General features: G+C 33.8%; 1 protein-coding gene and 1 long non-coding RNA gene across 2 annotated transcripts in view; one reads left to right on the top strand and one right to left on the bottom strand.

The window, feature by feature from the left end:
• Positions 1-446: 446 nt before the first annotated feature.
• Positions 447-13,454, top strand: LOC118203933 (uncharacterized). The gene is made up of 4 exons (XR_004760683.2): positions 447-569; positions 7,779-7,817; positions 11,293-11,331; positions 13,188-13,454. It is a non-coding gene; the product is annotated as an uncharacterized LOC118203933 (long non-coding RNA).
• Positions 13,455-16,663: 3,209 nt separating this feature from the next.
• The window catches only part of LOC146998517 (glutamate receptor-like), a 98,028-nt gene continuing 93,574 nt past the window's right edge, over positions 16,664-21,117 (bottom strand). Inside the window, exon 8 of the mRNA XM_085810199.1 lies at positions 16,664-17,178. Coding sequence (XP_085666325.1) covers positions 16,968-17,178 — 211 coding nt within the window. The 3' untranslated portion in view covers positions 16,664-16,967. The remainder of the gene's footprint in view (positions 17,179-21,117) is intronic.

Below are 21,117 nucleotides of genomic sequence, written 5' to 3'. Positions count from 1 at the left end.
AGGTTCAGGGTTCAAGTCCAAGAGAGGACACTGCGCATTTTTCACGTCTCCAGCATCTAAAAACCCTAGTGACTCTACAATAGTCTAATAATCTCAGGAAAATGTCTCTGTCATAATTCCATTATGGGTACAAATAGTATCTTCCGATGCTTTATGTCAAAGATAACATGTAATTTTGTGCTGTCATCTTACTTTCCTTATGTCAAAGACATGGGGAATATTCTCAGACTCCGATAAATTGCATTCTATAATATATAACTTCGGTGCTTTCTTTCCAGTACTCATGAGCTTGAGGGCTGGACATTTAGCCAGAACTGGAACGCTTACATTTCAAATATAAGGAAATATCAAATTCGATTACAGTTGATAAGATTTCGAATTAGTAGTTATAATAAGGATAAAATTATGTACATATTCTCATGTTTTCAAGCGCAAGAATGACCGATTTCTTTCCTCTTTTATAGTGCATCCAAAATTACAATAGATGCATGGAGAAGACTATACCTCAGGCATCTAATCAAAAAGAACAAATGGCAGAAATCTGCAAAATTCCAGAACTTTTGGAAAAGGTAAGCATTTTCGCTTTTAGTTTGATAGAAAATTATAATGCTGTATTAATTATAATGCTGTAATTATAATGCTGTTAATCACTTAAGGTTAATTACTATTCTCCTTCCCAAATTTTAATCTAGGATTTGCCGACATGTTTCAGAAAATATGTTTGTTAGCGCAAAGCACTCAAAAAGCCAGGCAGCATTTAAATTAATAGGAGATGAAATACATTTACACTTCAGAAGTCGCAACAGTAGCACAAGTATACATTATACACATAGCTTATCCTCAGTATAACAAACCGTTGTAAACATAGCGGTATTTAGTTAAATAATGTGCATTTCAGAAAAAATTTTCATTGAAAACTGTTGTATTTTGCAAGCTTTTGTGACCTTTTATTCTGCAAATAAAATTACGAGTATAAGCTACTGTTATATAATTTCGAAGATGGTACAGGAAATCTATTTTCTGTCTTTAGTATTGCATTGATAGTATTTCAACACACATAAACAAGCAAATGAATTATTCACGTGCAAGTCATGAATACATCTTTCGTAAGCTACTGCGAAAGGTAATGATTAGCATTTTCAACGATATAAAATCACTGAAAATATCAATGAGGTAGGTACTTAAAAGAAGTCCAACGTTTCATGAAAGGACTACTCGTCGCCATCTGTAGTCTACAAGATTTAGAATTCAGAGATTATTTCATATTCCATTAATCTAAAGTAACTTCTTTAAAGCTCAGCGACTGGAATAGACTAGAATGGGCCACAAAATTATTACTGCAGATAATAGATACACCTTTATATCTTTTGATGGCGATCATGGCGAAGAAGTATTGCAACAAAATATTGCAAAAATATCAATCAATCAACGTTTTTCTTCAAAGCAAACTTTGATCTTATTCAGTCATAGCATTTATGGAACATAATTTGCGGGCATCATTGACTATTTGTTTAACCTTGTAGCTCACTTATAAGGACTCATGTAAAGGTGGTCTGACCGGCGCGGCTAACTTTCATAAAGGTGCTGGCACCATTTTGCAAGTTGGCTATTGTTTACCAAGAGACAAAGGGGCGCTGGTATGAAAACACAAAAGATCTCGGCACCTGTAGGATGTTCAGTTTATATTATGAAGAATGCAATCACCATTGGAGACGCCCATATTCAGGTCTTTATTTTAGTGAATAGTTACCAAGTTACATAAAGTTGGTGGCATCGTTACGAAATCATCGAGGAGTGGGACATGAAAATTTCTCTCTTTAATGCTTTTGCGGAGTTTTAAGTTTGTATTTTGTTTTTACCCTATTGCGGAGTAAAGAATTAGATCCAATATGTTTATAATTTACGAGGAGTTAAGACCATGAGTTTAATGCGTTTACCATTAGCTTGCCTTCGACCTTTATGGAGTGCGGAGGGCGTTATTAAATCTTTTTCGTCCAATGAGTTTATTTATTTATTTATTTTTTGTTTGAAACTTGCTATTATGATTAATGTCTCTGATGTTTTAAACCATCGATATCGGGTGAAAAGCGGACTTCCGGTCACTGGGGCATCAGGGAAATTTCTGAGTTCCAGCTATCCCCATCCATCCCTGCTCATGAAAGGTCGAACCTTTATTAGGTACCTTTGTATGATAATCATTGTTTCAAAGTAAAGTTTTACCACCTGCTTCAGAAAATAAATGTTTTCCCCTTTTTTGATCATTTTGTGTTTTTACTGGTATCGCATAGATATAAGTATGATGACGACATATAAATCGAAGCAGTTTATACTTTTATAATGATGTCACAGAATTTACTCGCGGATTTTCTCCAATTATTTTACTAATTCCATAGTATGAAAATCAAGAGGGGAAAATTATACAAATGACTTAATTTTTTTAAGAACTCAGGAACAGTAAGAGCAAATGAAAAGCAATCATAGATAAATTACAAGTATCTATTACAACATTATTATTTTAAAACATAATTCCGTTAAAAATGAGTAATATGTAATACTAACATTGCAATGCAATTAACAAAAATAGAATAAGATATCTTCAATTCTACTTCCCTGTAACTTGTCTCGCATGTTGTTATAGGTGTCTCGGCTAATCCTTAGGCCTCAAATCCTCTATAAAGAATTATAAAAGCTGAATGCGCAGTATACTGAATGTCAGTTCATATAATTTTCTCTATGATTATTCGGTTCTTGTATTAAACTGGAATAATGTTCAACAGTCAGAAGAGAAAGCTTCAGCGTAAACCTCGCAGGTAGTTTAAGAGGTTTTTGTCTTTGTCAGTAAGGCGAAAATAATTGCTACGTCTGATGCTACGTAATCCCTTTTAAAATTTAGGGGAGCTCGTTTTCTAAACGCACTGAGAAAGAGGAAAATTGCGCGAATATTTTTTAATTTTAGAACTTGGCATTAAAAGGCTGGGAGGAGAGGAATATGCGAGAAAATACAGCAGTAGGTTGTCCAGTAGAAATCTGAACGCTATAGGAAACGTTTTATTTAATTTTAAAAATTTGTCAGTACAGTGATCCCTTGTTTATTGCGGTTAATGGGGACCAGAACCTTCCGCGAAAGCTGAAAAACCGCGAAGTAGGATTTGCCCTTAGGAATTTTCCTGTGTGCGAGTACAAGAATGTTTTAAATATGTAAACAGTATTTATACTTTACACATTTAAGACAAAAATTACAACAGTATACGTATTTAATTAAACGTGTCAGTGCTAATTAATAAGGTTAATTGCAAAACCATATACAGTAATAAACATTAATCAACACTGCTTTCTGAAAGAGGCAAAGGGTCTTGTGTTGGTGGCGGAGGATTGGATTATTTAATTATGGAAAAGCACACGAGGGCTATCTGCTTAAAGGGAGGGATGCCTTCGTGGAGGACTTTCTAAGGGAAACTGGCTCGTATACACGTTACACATGGGGAAAACCACGAAAACGCCCATGCAGCCAGCCCGTTTGCGAGATTCGAACCTCGTACCGAACTACCCGTGTTCAGCGTCTTTACCGCTCGGCCGCTGGTGGGCCGTTGGTGGCGGAGGAGAGTCTCTCATTTGACTCGTAGAAGATTTAGGCTCACTCGGAGACTCATGCTGCAGGCGTGGACGGTAGAGCCGGGGGTTTTACCTTGGAGAGAAACATGGTGATGGGTTGTTGTCGCTTTGTTTTTTCTTTTCCTTCAAAATTTCAACTGCACAAGGACATAACCTCGTCAGCTCGACTTGCTGAACTCGACAGCTTGAACCATATTGTCGTGAATGTCTTCTGCAAATTGTTGCATCGCTCTTGCCATGTTGCACAATTGTTGCATATTCTCCAGGGTAAGGACACACTCTTTAGTTTTTCTTCGTTTTCTTCCTCACTTACAGACTTTGTCATCTCAAGGAGGTCTTCATAGGTCAATTGGTCCGAGTGGCAATCGATAAGGGCGCTGATGTCTATTTTTGTCATGTCGACAAATCCTTTATTCCTTATGATATGAGTCAGCCTCGCCGCCTTCTCCAACGCTGAGTGATGAACTTCTTCAGAAGTGAAGCCTAGATAGTCGTGCCCCCCGTTCGGCAATAATTTCTTCCAGCTAGAATTTATGGTCTTATTCTTCATGTCCTTTAATGCTCACTGAATATTAGACAAACATGAGGCAATGTCATAACTGCGCCAGTATGCTTTCCAGGTGAATTCTTCATTGGCATCGTCAACTGCCAAGATGAGGCCCTCCATCGTGGAGCGAGTGTGGAGTGCCGTAAAGGCACGAATGACACCTTGATCCATCGGCTGAATTAGAGATGTAGGGTTCGGGGGCAGAAACTTTCTCTGCACACCGTCATATTGCAGGTCCGTTGCATGGTCTCCTGCAAAGTCCATCAGGAGAAGGACCTTAAAGAGGAGACCCTTTTCAGCCAGATACAGCTTCACCTGGGGAATGAAGCAATGAAGGAACCATTCAAGGGTCAGAGCTTGCGTTATCCAGGCCTTGGAGTTATGCATTCAGAACACGGGCAGAACAGAGCCGAAGTTTTGTTTTCAGTGCCCGTGGATTTTTGGCTTTATAAATAAGGCTTGTCTTAAGCATAAAACCTGCAGCATTGCCAGCCATAATGACAGTCACGCGGTTTTTGTGAGCCTTGATGCCTGGCCTCTTCACTTCGTCCTTGAAGAGGAATGTACGCGAAGGCATACTCTTCCAAAAAAGGCATGTTTCATTCATGTTGAAAACTTGTTCAGGGAGGTAGCCTCCCTTGCTGATGAGGTTAGGAAACTCTCCCTCCACGCAACGACAAACAGCATCGTTGTCAGCAGAGGAAGCCTCACCATACAGAAGAACGTTTCTGAAGCCGAACCTTTTTTTAAATTTTTCGAATCAGCCTTTGCTGACTGAAAAGCCTCGTCCTCGAGGAGCCGAATCACTCCTTGCAGCACTATTACTGGCTTCATCACCTTTTTCAGCCTCTTCATTGTCGTCATCGGGGAAGATTTGGTCGTAGAGAGATTTGGCCTTTGTCCTGATATTAGTGTCCAAACTCACTGTCTTTTTCCTGCAATCAGCAATCCATAATGCCAATGCAGCTTCCATTTTCACATTTCTGTTATTACGCAGAGTTACCGTACGTTTCGCTTCTTTATTGAAGATTATTGAAGCAGTTTTGCGGCTGTTTGCTTCCTCTTTCTTGATGTGTCGCACTGTATATTCATTCACCTCGTAACGGTGTACCACAGATGCATAACTTCTGCCCTCGTTGATCATATCTAAAAGTTTTAATTTATCGCTGATGGTCATCATCTTCTTCCTCTTGGGCGACCGGACCCCTCTGAATCTATAAAATACCCTCCCTCCTGGTTCAGAACTCCTGTTCTAGATCGTTCGAGACAGTATTGGGACAATTCAAAACATTTATAACAACAAACAGAACCCGATGATGTGAAAAAAATATCTCGAAATTTTAAGCAGCCGTTAGAATATTTACGAAAATGTCCAGTTTCCTTGACCTGCGACTACAGACTCTAAGACACGCAGAAATTTCTCGAAGTTCTAGGTAATTACAGAAATTTGTAATAAAGTGCCAAAATTTTAGCTAGCTAGCCAAATTACGTCTAATTTGTTTATAAGAAGTGAAACTGGAAGCGCCTTAACTGGGAAGTCAGAACTAAATTGATTGAATGAGAAATGTATCAATAAGTTTAAAGGAAATGCATAAGCAACTGTCTGTAATTTAATAGGCCGTGCAAGGAAGTCACGTGGTATTCATATCAGATATTTTTCATCATAAATTCAGATAGTTCAGTAGTTAGAGAAATCTTTTCAAAGCTTAATGATGGTGTATGACGAATAATTTTGCTGCAGCTTCGGTTGGTTGGCTGTCTTAATTAAGAAAAACTCCATTTCCAAGTAAGAGTTATCTTCATGAAGGACTTCTTAAGCAATTGCTTTGCGTTTCACAAGTGGAACATCGCATACGTGCTCATGCAGCCAGCTTAACCAAAATTAGAATCGGAATCGGGATACCATTCCGTGTTCTGGTCCACTGTACCACTACTGATCTACTGTAGCTTCAGAGTGTGAAACTTTGCACATTGTGAACTATTTCGTGTGCTAGGTGTTTTAACGTATGAACTAAAACAGAGCAACACTTTTTTAAATTAAAAAAAAATCAGGAAATTAAAGTTGTCAAATTAAAAGCTGTCAGATCAAAAGTCGTCAAAATTTTATTCAATAAAATAGAAAAATTTACGAAATTTGACAAAATTTGGCAAAACCAAATACCAGTTGTGGTCAAAAGTATCATAATCTAAACATGTGCAACCACAGCTAAACGAGAGAACAACAAACGCTTAAATACTTTCAACTAGCCAAATTTTCACAAAACTGAACCTTCCGTCTAACTCGCTCTTAGTCAAAATGTATGAGAACTATCTGACGGCAGACAAACAGTCTACTGGGCAAAATACGCCATAAATACCAAAAGTGTGAAAACAGTGTATCGACTGGTGAAAATGAGCGCCATCGGAAGAATCCTATGCTTCAAAGTAAAACAGTTATTTTCCTCCGCCATTCATTAACGCTTTGCTTATTTTCAGTTCCTTGTTTGAAGCGATAGTTATTACTATTTTTGGAGGAGGGAAGAAGGAAAACACTAACCAAACAACGCATTATTCTGTATAAATTATATAATTGCAAAAGGTAACATAGACTTGAAAGTGTAATCAGAATCTGAAATACTTTAATTTTCTTTTTAAAAAAAGGAAAGTTAAAATTTTATCGAATAATCAAAAACAATAATAATAATAAAATATAAAAATAAAAAATAAAATCTGAAACTTTCAGATTTTATATTATGCCTAAAGGGGCGTTTTTTTTTTTTTTTTTTTTTTTTTTTCACGGGGGATTCAAAATGGAATTTGAAAAGTGATACAGACATTCAAATTCATTCGACGCAAAATACTGTTAGATATTGTGACGTCTTTGTGTTGCTACCAACATAATACCAGTAAAAATTACAAAGAAACTCTAGCATAAAATATCAGTGCTTGAAGATGCATGCGGTGTTAATGTTAATGGAACGTTTTGAAATCGTTGAGTTTGTTAAAAATTCGTTTAAGTTTTATAAAAAAAAAAGTAGACAATAAAGCAAATTCCAAATTTAAGCCCATATACGAGTGGAGGACTACGTTATTTAAAATTTGATGTCTCTAAGTACCGTTGTTTTTTCACAGTGCGAAAAACGTGTACACATTCATGCAGATTCTTCATTATTTAACTTCTTTAAATATAATGCAGGGCTCTAGTATTTGGTGGCAACAATTTGAAAGTGATTCAGACTTTTAGTGAACCAATGCAAAATGCCAAAATAAGATTAATAGCCCCTCTGAGATAACGCCTTTTGGGCTAGAAAAAAGAAGATTTTTGCAGACTTAGAATGGGTTCCTTGGAGCGAAGTTTGAAAATTTTTTTATTAATTTGGCAAATATTTTAATGAGTTTAAATTTATATATCTTCCCCGTTCTTCTAAACACTATTAATTAGTTAATTCACTTATGGTTTACAAGAAATGTTTTATTAAATTCGCCAGCAGCATTACTGTAGAATGTCTCGAACATATTTCCCTTAGCTGGAAATTTCTCTACCAACATTTTTTTTCATTGTTAATTACAGTAATACATTGGGTTCTTCTCAGTAGTCAGGCACATAATATTGACATAAATATTTTTTTCTGTTTTGCAGACATACGACTGTATCATAGTTGAATCAGAAGCAAGTGAGGTAAGCTAAAATCACCGTATTCGTGCATTCATTTTAAACATCACATTGGCTTTTGTTATGATATGAAACAAAAGGATTTAGCATGCATATGTTTTATAAAAATAATTCTAAAAGATAAATAACAATTAGTATTTGGGAAAATGATCATTGTCACATTGTAGTCATTTCAGAAGTTTTATGCTATTAATTTAATATATCTTATTATAATGTGCTAGGATCTAATAAATTAATATTCTTAAAATTAAAGTAATACTATTTTATTTAAATCTATATCATGCATGATAATGTAGTTAGATTCTTTCCTTTGGGGAGAAATTTCTGTTTATTTTTCGCCTGAATGAATAATGGAACAGTAAAAAATCGTTTTCTATTTTACTAAAGCTTTGAAATTCTTCAAAAACTTGAATTATAGAACATAAAGATGTAGGTCGAATGTCGTTCTAGATTTTTGTTGAAAATCTTTATTTTTCTGTTTAAGATATGCTTTACAAACTAAGAATTCTGATAACAAAATAATTTAAAGAAACATGTCAAAAATAGTAAACATTATATAATAAAATTTAGGTTTTAATCTGTTTCATATGTGATATTTGTTTCTTTACGATATTACAAGATATTTGTTTCTTTTCTCTCTCTTCATTTTTTAGGTTTATTTTAATAAATAATTTAGATGTATTTAATAGCTATTTGCATCATATTTATTTATTTATACGGCCGACTCACTATTGTTTCCACCACGAAATATGCATTACACCAGTATTAATACCTCAAGAACTACCAGGTTACCAGTATTACTAAGTACATATATCTTAATAACTCCAAAAATTACTATTGCCTTTCAAAAGTGAAGCATTTGATACAAATTCTCAGTTGGGAGCAGGATTCTTGATTTTATTGAGTTATACTTATTATCGAAGATATGGCTATATTATTTGTCACAAATTATTTTATCAGAAAACGCACTAATTAATAGAACGGTGAAACATTAGCGTTTACATCTGACAAAATGACTGAATAATGTAAGGAGATTTTCGAAGAGTATTATTTAGCTGATTTTTAAATAGAACAGCTTTGTTATGACACAAAGAATACATGTGGAAGATAGCGAATGCGAGCTTGCTGCTTAGAAGCTTCAACAACTGCTTAAAAGAAAGAGTCAGTTTTCATGTCTGGAAACTGACTTTGAAAGAATTGCTTTTTCCATGATCCTTCCATGTCTGGCTCGCTCTGATATTCATAATTTAATATAGGATATCGTGGTTCTGTGAAGTTTCGGAATCAGTTTTTTAATCTTTTGTGATATTTACCACAAAAATTCTTTTGTGATATTTTTATCTGAAAGACGTTAATGTTTGTTCACATCAGTTAATATCTGAGTCTTTTAGAACAAGATTTTTCTGATATGAAATGTGATACATTCTTTAAACTTAACTCCTATCGAAACTTTGTGATATACTTGAAAATGCTGTCCTGATGAGTAAACTTCCTGTAGCTTTGAGAAAGGTGCGAACTGCTTTTGTATTGGAATGGAAGTTATTGGCTTCTGATGACATTTTGTTTAATGAAGCTATGATATGTGAAAGAAAAGCTTGTCTTTTCCGCCTGTATAAATTATAGACTAAAATAATTTCTTTGTTTACAACTGTTACAATCTTAAATAAATAACTGACACGAATACCTTTTCGTGAAGTTTAAAGACAACCAAAGCGTAACTGAGTTATATCAAACTCACTGCAGCATAACTAACCTTCAAAAGAGAGTGCATTAAGAATTTCGACGAGGGCGTAGCCCATTTCTTGTGAATGGTTTCTGGATAATTAGGCGCAAAACTAAATTTTATTAACTTGAAAAAATCTTGAAAAATTTGCTTAAATGAAAAAGAAATAGATCAAATTTGGAAGTCCTGTTTCGTACTTCTCAAGCGTCTTCATGGAATGAATTATTGACCATTTGAACCATTTGAAAGACTGGCCATTTGAAAGTTTCTAAGACTGGAATATTTGCCATCAGGGTTCTCTTGGTTAGAGCAATTACTTTTTTTTTTCTTTAAGAAAAAGAAGGAGACGTGAAAAATGTGCCGTGCCCTCTTCGGCGGAACTCGAGCCCTGGACCTCTCACATACGCATTGAATTCGCTTCCATAACACCACGAAGAATGTGGAAAAGAGAACAAATTGCCTCATATACTCCCCCTTTTAAGGGGTGACTGAGGATTAGCGGACCTAATTACCAAATCCGGGTGCTGAAAAATTACTGTCCACTATCTTTTAGTTCGGGATCCACTTATAGAGTCTGTAGGATTTTTCATTGATAGGAAACGGGAAAACTCTGCAGTGTTCTCGCCGAGTCTCGAACCTTGGATCTCTCGAATATGCATCGTGTATACTTCCAATTACATTACGAAGGCATGTGGAAAGGAGCGAGAAAATACCTTATATGATATCTTTCCTCAACTCTCTGCTTGCTTATATTTGGAATGGCAACAGTTCAGCAAAAGACGTTCTACATTTTCGAAATCACGAATATCCAAAGATTATTTCGGCAGTTTTAAGGCAGAGTACATTTGCGTAAAGAAACAGGGGCTGAGCGGCCGAGAGTTTCGGAAGAGAAAGAAGCATTTTAGCAGAGCAGAACAAAATCCTTGCAACCTTGATGTGAGCATATGATCCCATTATCTACTTGAACACTAAGAGGATAGAGAATAGAAATTTATCGCCAGCAAAAATCATTTTGCTTACTTATAAATTCGTCTATTTGAAATTCGCCTCTTTAAAAAATATAGCTCCCTAAAATAGTTTAACCTTTTTTTAGTGATAACTACGAGGCTTATGACATATCTAAATCTGTATGAAATTCATAATGTTATTCGTATTTGTATTTAAGAATTTCGTTTTAAAGTAATTTGGAATTTCTTTCTATGATATAAGAGAGCATTCAAAATAATATCGGATTTCATACTTTAAGAATTTTTTTCGTGAATAAGATTTAAATGGGATTTGAATCTTTCGGTATCATTCACGCTTATTTTTAAGAAATAATTTTTCACTATGCATGATTGCCTAGGCAACAAGGTTAGGAGGCATTCACATTTAAGAATAAAACACATTTTAGTACTTATAGTAGTTATATTGTGAATTAGAAAATTGTTTTGAAATTAAATATTTAAATAAGGATTTATGGAAATATGATTTTCTAGCTGTCTATAATAAACGTTAATAAATTTATTTGAATCGAAACTAAATTCTGAAATTACTCGTGTTGGGATATGCTTGGAAATATTTCCTGAGAATTCTTATTGGTTATGAATATTATTTCTAAACCGTCGTAAATATAAAGACATAAAGGTAACACACATGCTTTTGTGAAATTACCTGCCAAGTAATAACTATTAATTTCTAATAAGAAAATGCATAGAATAATATAAGTTGTAATGTAATAGAAGTTTTAAATTTGAATTAATTTTTCTTCTACCTTAGCTAACCGAAGAAGAAATGGAAAGCTTGACGGCATACGTCGTAAGTGTATATATTTTACCTCAAATGAACCAATTCTTTTTTCTTTTCAGTAAATTCCTATTTATGTTTTAGTAATGTTGTTCCTCTAATGCAAATTTCTTTATCTACAAAGTCATACAGTTCTGTTCTTTAGTAATATCTACGTTATAGCTAAGCATATATTTAAAATCTCTAAATTCTTTTTTTCTTGGCATAACAAAGACGTTCAGCAAAACGAAAATTGTTACATGAATAAATCTGCATAAGAAACGTAATTGAAAGGTATCAACTAATTTTAATATCTTACTATAACATTATTCAATGCAACTTTTCTGAAACGGGTTTCTTTTTTCTTTATTTTCAAAGTATTCTGCTTTTAATAAAAAAATTCGTATTTGGTCCAAAACCTGATACCTTCTTTTAAACATACAGTCATATTTTGCCCACATTTACAGGTAACTATTAACTTCATCATAAAAGATTCGTGTTTTTTTTTCTTTGAAGGCTGTAACGTATTTGCATTGCTACGCTACCAACATAATTGACTAATAAAGTTGGTTGTACATTCAAAAATGGCGAGATTTCTTTAAAACTTCATTACAAGGCATACTTTGATTTTAAAACCTAAAAAACTAAAAGAGTAAAAGAATTATTTTGAAATAAGTCGCATAGAGACAGTTTTGTTTCTAAAAGTTCTGAAAAGCCAAACACGTTTCGAACCGAAACTGTGCTTATGAATTTTTTATTGTATTAAAAACAAAGAAGGCTGTATCTATCAGGCATTGTCAAGATCGTTTATATCGTATAGTAAATAATTCAAAAACTGTTTATTAATTTTATATCATAAAAGCTGTGTCATTTCGTGCACAACCGCAGTATTATTTGTACAGCAATATATGCGTACTTATTAAGTAACTAACACTATTAGTGAATTTTAAATGGTCATAGTTTATTCATTATATAAAAAGTGATATTTTATATTTGCAAAATCCATTTTATCCCTGATTTGAAACTAACCATCACTTACACTTCAGAAATGCAAATCCAAAATCTAAGATAACAAATTATTATTACTACTATTATCATTGTTCTTTATATAAAGATATGTTTTAAAATCAGAGGATTTATATACTTCATTCTTTTTGAACTAGAAAAAGATCATAAGAAATTATGTTATAATGCTTCACAAAAGATATGGTTGTTACTTCAGACCAAGCGTATTCACTCCAAGTCTGGTAGGTGTTTGATAGTGGATTATGTTACCAAAGAAAACCAAACTTTATGGCATTAAAGTTTTTATACTTTTATCTCAACCCTTTTAAACGAGAGCAAGTATAGAGGAGAAGGTATTATTTCTAAGAGTTAATAATGACAAATGTTAAAAAGAAGGAACTTTTTTCTTCTTTTTTAATGATGCTTTTTTTATCTCAGTGAAATTGTTATTTCTAAAGTTTTGAATCGAAACGTTTAAAAATTTCGTGGTTTAAAACAAGAAAGATTTAAATGGAGGAAAAAAGCAAATATTCGACTTTTTGAATCTCGAATCTTTGGTCTCGAACGTTTGGATTCGATGATTCGGATGTCCTGTCCTTAATAAAAAGGGAAATTTAAACAGGGATACGAAAGGAATTTATGATGTTTACAAGAATGTCGAGAAAGAATTGTTTATGACTTGTAAAAAATTTATTTAAGATGTTAATAAAAATAATCTCTATGTCAAATAAAAGCAATAGAGATACTTAAAAAAGAACTGAATCTGTTTAATGACGGGGGGGGGAATAGTGCAGAAAAATGAAGACTCTGAATTATATCCATTATAGTATTTTACTAAGTATTCCTCTACGTATATGCAATCAAAATTCAATTTATTTTTCTAGGACTGTACCCAAGTTGTGTACAAGAATCATTACAAAGAATAATTATATATTATAACATCAAGCAAGCTTTCTTTCCAAGAGCAGCATACCTTGATTTTAATGCAGAGTATTTGTAGTTTAATTCTGAAATGTTAATAAAATATATTTTAAGAAGCATGTGTCTTCTTATTTTATGCTTACAAAATACACTACTTTGTGAAATTTTTAGAATTATATAAATAATGTATGTCACTTAAATGTGATGACAGAAATTTATAGATTAAATTTTAAATTCGCTATAACACTATTTTCATCTGAACAACGACTGAGGGTTTAGAACCTCGAAACACAGAGTTCACGTAATGCTATATTCCCGACGGAACAAGGAACTCAGTCGGGAATGCTATATTCCCGACTGAGATTTTCAAATTTTTTCTCGTGTGTTAAGTGAATTCAGGATAGTTTTCTCTACAAGGTTCTCCACAGATGCATAATCCTCCATAGACAGATTAATTTGGAGTGCTTTGGCCTAGTCAAATAACCAAATCTGGTAAAACCTTTTGGAATACATTGTGTGTAATTTCTCCGCTAGATAGCTGTTATATAAAACAAAAACAGCTCTTACAGAACAAAGAATAAAAATCTAGAAATGTAGTCTATATTCGTGGAGAAATTCATTTTTAAATATCCCCGAACAGTCATTGGATTTTTAAAATCATACGTAATTTAATACTTCAGTGCTTGAATTCATTATTTCTCACCCTCTTGATTTCGGTTCTTTAGCTAAGCTAATGTTGAATGATTGGTAGCCAAATTATGCTTTCTACTCATGTTTCTCATGCTATAAAATATGCTTTGTTTATCATATTGTTACACTGTGTACCATATTTAAATACAGTTTTTACCGAACCGTAATTCATTAATTAACATTTCTATTTAAATATGCCTTTCCTACCATTTTTGTGCATAACAGTGTAATTAAAAGCAAATAATTTCCTACCTTCGAGTAATTTTTTTAGAATACTCCAGAAAAAAAGTCATCTTTAAAAATAACTGATATCCATTTTTGGTCACTCCTTTTCAGGGAACGCAAATCATACAAAGCAACAACTGGAGTTTATATGGTACTTTAGAAATATTTGTAACATCTGAGATTATGTGTTTTAGTTTTCAAAAAGTATATGGTTTTTATCTTCATTTCAAATATTTCCTTTTTAGAGCTCTAAATTAACCTAAATATCCTAAGTTTAGTAAGATATTCTAATTCTGAGAAATTTGTGCTAATTAACATCAACAAGCACATTTTTCTAGTATCATGTCCCTTCATTAATTCTTTTTATAAAAGTGAGTTAAATTAATTGACGCCAGATTTTCTTCTAAATCTTTTGTGTCAAATTTCGATTTATATGAAAATAATCAGTATTATAAAAGTTTGCTGATCTAGTATTTTTCCACAACATTTGCTGCTGAATTTTTAACCACTATTGACACCTAACATAGCCTAATAAAATATATTTATATAAACACCGCTATGCGACTTAAATTTGAGTATTTTTGGTTAAACGTTTATTCGTGTAAACAGGGTCGAACTGAGATTTTTTTAAGACCCTAAGTATATAAAATATTTTGGAGTTCTAACCATACATTTATAACCGCTTTTTTCCCTTTCCTTTTCTCTCAGTATGGGTTTAGCTGACCATATATTTCCTGGTACAACTGACAATGAGAAATTATTATGGTGCCTTCTTTCCTTGAACAAATTATTACCTCTTCGTGGTGCTTCCTTTTATAGATACGCAAAATACGGGCTTATGCTGCCTACTGATTAATTCAGTTCTGCATCTGAGCACCATTCCGCTGATTAGGCAAGGAAAAATATTAAAGTTTGTGGCTTTGAGGTTCGGATTATAGATCATTCTGGATAATGGACTATACGGATTACGGACTTTGTACTGTATTAATAATTTTCTTTAAAATATAAATTGAATAAAAGTTTCATCAAGTGACCCACCTAATTATATCAGTAGCATCACATGACATTGCATTTAAGAAAACCTTAGTCTTAAAACGTATCTTGGATAGCTGTTTGGTGCATTTTATGGCGAATAACCTAAAAATTTATAAGGAGCCAAATATGTGATCATTCCATTGCGTTGCATATTTTCTAAAACGACGATAACAATATAAAAGTATAAAATTTCTGCGCTTTAACTTCTCAAACTGCCTTCGAACTGTATAATCAAAAACAGCACTTTGTCCACATACTGGACAAATTTTACTAGCAATCTATCATGCCTTCCTTTCTTAAAATTAAAAGAGCGTAATGTAATAAACTTTATCTTTCTCCATTCTTAGCACTTCACTGAAACAAAAGGTAGGTATGCCCTAGCACATGCAAGAATCATGAAACTTGAGCAGAAAAGACCATATTTAAATGTCTATTTTGATCAATGTTATTTCTAGTATAGCAATAGAAAAATAACGAGAAGAAAACGGTCTTCGATTTGAAAGACCGCAGAACACTTCGGAACCCATTAGATCAGTTTCAGAATTTTAGAAAGCATGGAAATAAAAAGAACTTCAAAAGGGGAATGGCACGACGAATTTGAAAACTTTTAGGGCAAAATTAATAAGTGTAATGATTTTTTAAACTGGAGTTAAAAGTTTACTAAAACACGTCGTAACATATTGTGCTATAGTCACCAAAGAAGTAGATCCCAAAAACAATAAGGCCACACTAAAACGTCGCAATACGACCGTTACAACCTAAAATCCTATTTTCGTACAATTAGAATGTAAAAACTCGAAAGCGACGTCTATGTATGAAAGGAAATGAAGGTAAAGCCTAGAAATGGATCTGTTGGCGTCAGTTGTGAAAGCGTGCAATTTCGTGGACATCTGGGCATCTTAAAGAAGACCTAGTGCGATGTCTTTCCAACATCATTTGCGACGAGATTGCTACGTCATTATGACGGTATCCTACTACTTGGTTTGGAAGCCTGAAAGTCAAAACGAGGCCTGATGTGTAGATATAGCATATCGTAACTTAAGGCTAAAAGTACTCTGATGGCTCCGACTCCAATATCTCGGAATCCTTCTCTGTACAAACTCAATCACCATAGTTTTATTACTTTATAAGGTATTTCTCTCGCCTTCTTAGCGTGCCACGAAGAAGCGAAGGCACCCTTGTTAACCCCTTCTTAACAAGGTGCCCGCCTTCTTATCAAGGGTGCCCGTCTTCCCGCCTTCTTAACAAGGGTGCCCGCCTTCTTAGCGTGCCTTCGTGGTGTAGAGGTCTGCACGCTCAGGGCGTAATTGAGAAGTCCCGCCAAGGCGTTGCTAATTTTTCCTCTTTCCTGCTTCCAGAAAAAATACCTAATGTCTCTACAATTTCACAGTAGGTGTACACAATATATGATATATCCACACTTGACCCTAGACCAAAATTTTACCAGGTCGGACCTGGTAATCTACCTGTTAAGTGGCAAGCGATTTCAAATAATTATGGTCGACATGAGCTTAAGTATTGAGATGAATTTTACTGTACCTTCAACAAAAATGTCTTTTTGTGTTGAGTACAAATCTTTAGTGAAGAGTCTAAGATTAGAGCATATAAATCCGCATGAAAGTACAAGTAGTAAATGTTACATATTAAGTCATTGCTTTTATTAAAAATATTTTTTTCTTGCTAGGGGTACTAGGAAAGCTATATCTTAAAATGTTTTGAATTTGTAAATATAATTTTGAAAAGTACATTTATTATTGAGAATTCTTAATTGTGTTCGAAATCAGGGATGCCCTTTATCTCGATGAACGGAAGTGAAAGATTTCAGTGATGAAACTAAGTACAGCAAGTGTCATTCCAACGCACCAAATTACAATCACTCCCAGAATGTTGGTGATATTTAGAGGTTTCAGATCATTTTCAGAGTAACTGGTGCAAAGATGGCAAACTTCGAATATAGGCTTGAACCATTTGCCAGGTATATCACCGCCAATAAGTCTCGCTATTCTAAAAATCAAAAGAAACAAAATTTGGCATTAGAAACAAATTAAACAAAAACAAATTGTAAAATTTATATTTCTGGACTTTGCATTTAAGCATTTACATAAAATTATGAAAAATGAGACTGTTATAAAGGCTGTTTGGTATTCAATAACTAGTAATGTTAATTTAATGTTGAGGCATCGAAGACCGTAACATCACTGCTTGAGTCATTCTCAAGTAGCTTGTATTAGTGTATAATTGTATTAGTGTAAGCATAAAAATGCTTACGCTAATACAGTTGCAAGATTTATAATAGAAGAATAATACTGCTATACACTCAAGGATTCGTGAAGATCTGACTTCTAAATTATTGTTAAACATTTAAATTAAAACTGTTGATACGTTCATTAATATTCTCCCAATTGATTAACATATCCTTTAATTTTAAATATATCTACCCGTGCTATGTTTTATTTATTCCCTTCTCGAATTTCAGTAAACTGTCACTTCATTTTTCTCTACTGTTTCCAAATATGAAAGAACTGTTCCTTTATATCATTCCTCTGCAATGCTACTGCCGCAAAACAAACAAACATGTTTATTTTTAAAATTCACGAAACAATACGATTCTTCCCAATCAGTATTAAATTATACGTTTTTCATCTTTTGTTTGAGTTACTCATCTTAGAATTAATATAACAAAGTACAAAAAAAAAAAAAAAAAAAAGGTACAATTTAAGTAAAAGACTTCAACAATAAAATATGATGTATGTACACTAAAAATATGGCATATAAATTGCAATAAATATACCACAATGTTTAGGGGAATACCCATTAAGGAAGATTCCCTTTCGTATAAGTTCCCGCAGTACGCTCTGCCTGTGGGGCGATGTACGAATAGTAAAGTAATAAACAAAGTAATAAACAATATATAAACATATGTATATAGTAATGCAGGGAGGCATTAAAAATATTTTTAATGCACGTGTATTTAATATTTTTAAAGTTTTTAACAAATAACAAGGACAAAGTAATAAACTTTCCGGGACCATACTTTCAAACTGGGACGTCTGGCAAGTCCATTTAAAGTGATAAACATATTTGTATAATCGTAAACAAATATTTTTTCAAATATCTATCTAATTAATTACTGATAATAAAAACACTTTATGTAACATCTTATTAAAAACTTAAATATTTTTCATCGTGGTCTCACAGCAACGGGCCACACGTAAAACCGTTGATGGGCTCAATGGTGTAGGATTGGGAACCCTTGTATTAGAAAAAACTTGCTAATATCGAATTTATATCAAATACAGAATTAATGCATCAAAATTTTAAACCTTCGGAAGATTTTAAAATTGCTCTATTTTTGAGTCTGGTGTCGGGCATCCCTCCTCCCTCTCCCAGGATATGCTTTTTTGCTTAATGTTAAATTTTACTCTTGCGTGTTTTTCTCCCAATCTAATTCTCACCCATTAAAAATAAGTGAATAAATAAAACATTTCATCTTGACGTTTCTAAATAAGGAAGCAAAATGGAGACTCTTCTCTCATCGATAATCTAAGGTAAACAATAAAGACAAAAAAAGTTCCCTCCTTTTAGTCCTTTTTCAGGTGTCGCCATCTATCGGTAGCTAGTAGAAGTTTAGTGTTTCACATTTATTTGCAAAATGGATGCTCTGTGACACTATTTTAGAATTTATTTAGAAATTAAAGATTTAGAACTTTTAAACATATATGTATGATAGAAAAGATGTAAATATGTAAGATAGAAAATATGTACAGCAAATTTCTGATTTAATAGGCAATATCCCTTTATATTTTTTACTTAAATTCGAGTATTTCTCTTTTCTGCCCTAAAAATAATAACTGTTTATAAGATATCAATTTAAACTGCGTAGTTTGAAATTAACCCATAGCATAAGAATTTACTCATAGCATAGTTTGAAATTAACCCATTACGCTGCAATGCAGGTATGTTTTAGTCAATGAGTTCCCCCCCGGGGGTCGACGTAGAGTACTCTGCGCAGTACTGGCTAGGATCTGTACCTAGGCAGTCTCGGCCACGGGGGTATAAAATTTATGAACTTGGCGGTTCCGGATGGTCCATGGGGTAAGTCTATACTTGCTCTTCATGGGCCGAGAGGTGTAAGTCCTTTCCACCAGGGTAATGGTAGCCAAATAGCAAACTGGTCCATTGAGCGTCTGGTCACTGCTGTCCTTGGAATTCCATGTAAAGCCTAAGGAGAGGGGCATTCCGTGTAGTGCTGGCAGGTAGCCCAAAATCAACGGCCAGTCATCGACCCTAAGTTGTCATTGCCCACCCCACCGTGGTCTCGGTCCGGCCGGGACAGTGGTCTTGACTGGTCCGTGTTTAGAGGTGGGCTCGATGATCGTTGAGCGATCATCAGAGGGTACCATAAAATTGTTAGTGTCTCGGGGGTGTGGGACCCTGGGCCCAGCAGGAGTGTTAAATGTCATCGTTGGGTGACGCTTTCGGGATTTATCCCGTTCCCAGAATGTGATTGGGTTCACGAGCTGCCGTATAAATCTTAGTTAGTTAGTTAGTCAATGAGTGAATTAGTTAGTTAGTCAATGAGTTAGTTAGTCAATGAGTGATGATTTCAACTGAAATCAAAACGTTTTGCAGATCAAAACCTTTTGACACTCTTCTTTGATACTCTGACTTCTTAATGCGTCGCATTTTCTCGCTTGCTTAGGTAGCGTCTCCTCACTGCATCATCTAAGTAAGTATGTAGTAAACTTCCGAAAATGTGATACTGAGTGCCGATAGCTCTCATGATGATGAGTGAATTAAAATGAGCGTCTCGACAATTATTTTGTTCAGAAATAAATTGTGAACCTACAGCTATGCTTTGTGTGCAAATTTCATCATTCTTCTAGTCATTTTACACGGCAATACCATCTACAACCATCGCCCATGATTAAAATTATTGGTACTTTCTCTCCTGCGGCCTAAAGTATCACATTTTGCAAAATAGCCGGTAAGATCATTTTTTTCTTCAAACTGCACGGATGCTTCAATGGAAAGCTCAGCGCAGTGGTTCACTGCGGAAAAATTTCTTTGGCCATCTGATTGAATGGTCGCTTACACAAAGAAAAGTTCATTTGTGCAATCAGTTTCTCTCTCTCCCTATATATATATATTCAATTTCATATTGTTGTATGAGTAACTGTAGTTGCATAGAACGGATTTTAAACTCTGATGACAAAACAGCTTAATTAAAAATAGGTACATTGAAAATTTTCTTTTATTTTTAACATCTGCATAAGGCAGGCTATTGCTCTCGTAAAGCTTCATTTCTATTATCAAATAAATCCATCGCTAGACAACGCACAAGATAATATTGAATCCAGGTTATTCTTCAGCCAATGTGATTAGAATGTCATTTAGAATTCTTTTTTTGTTAATTTATTAATTACGGAAATACTCATAAAAATATCAATTTGGTACGTATAATGGAAATGTTAAAAAGCGGAATATTGCGGAAAATGTTGAAATGCATTTTGTTATTTAGAGTTATAAAAAATTGAGAATGTAAGTGGAATGGAATAGATCATGACATTAATATGTTACAAGTATTGTTTTCTTTTATTTATGTATTCTAACATGCTTCAGCTCATATATGCCAAAACATCAATTTGGAAAATTTGTTTTCATATTATACCTTTAGGAAACAAAGAAAAAAATGAATGAAAACAAAAAAATATAAAATTATATTTTCCGTGTAATTGTCATTCATCCTATATATTTTTCCTGCGACTTTACCTTTGCTGGCACTATTACAGTTCCCAGGGCGGAAGCAGTACGTGGTTAATAATTAGTCAAAGATGTTTAGCAAAATAAAGTTGGTTGCTGTTAATTTCGTGATGTTAAAATATGAGTTATAATATACAAATTTAATATGTACTTACGATAGGAAAACTATACTTTTCCGAC

Source organism: Stegodyphus dumicola, chromosome 2 (genome assembly GCF_044657685.1).
Source record: "Stegodyphus dumicola isolate Sdum_Otavi_A_Nest chromosome 2, ASM4465768v1".
NCBI classification, from domain to species: Eukaryota; Metazoa; Arthropoda; class Arachnida; order Araneae; family Eresidae; genus Stegodyphus; species Stegodyphus dumicola.
Note: the sequence above shows the minus strand (reverse complement) of the source record. Positions and strands in the feature narration are given on the sequence as shown.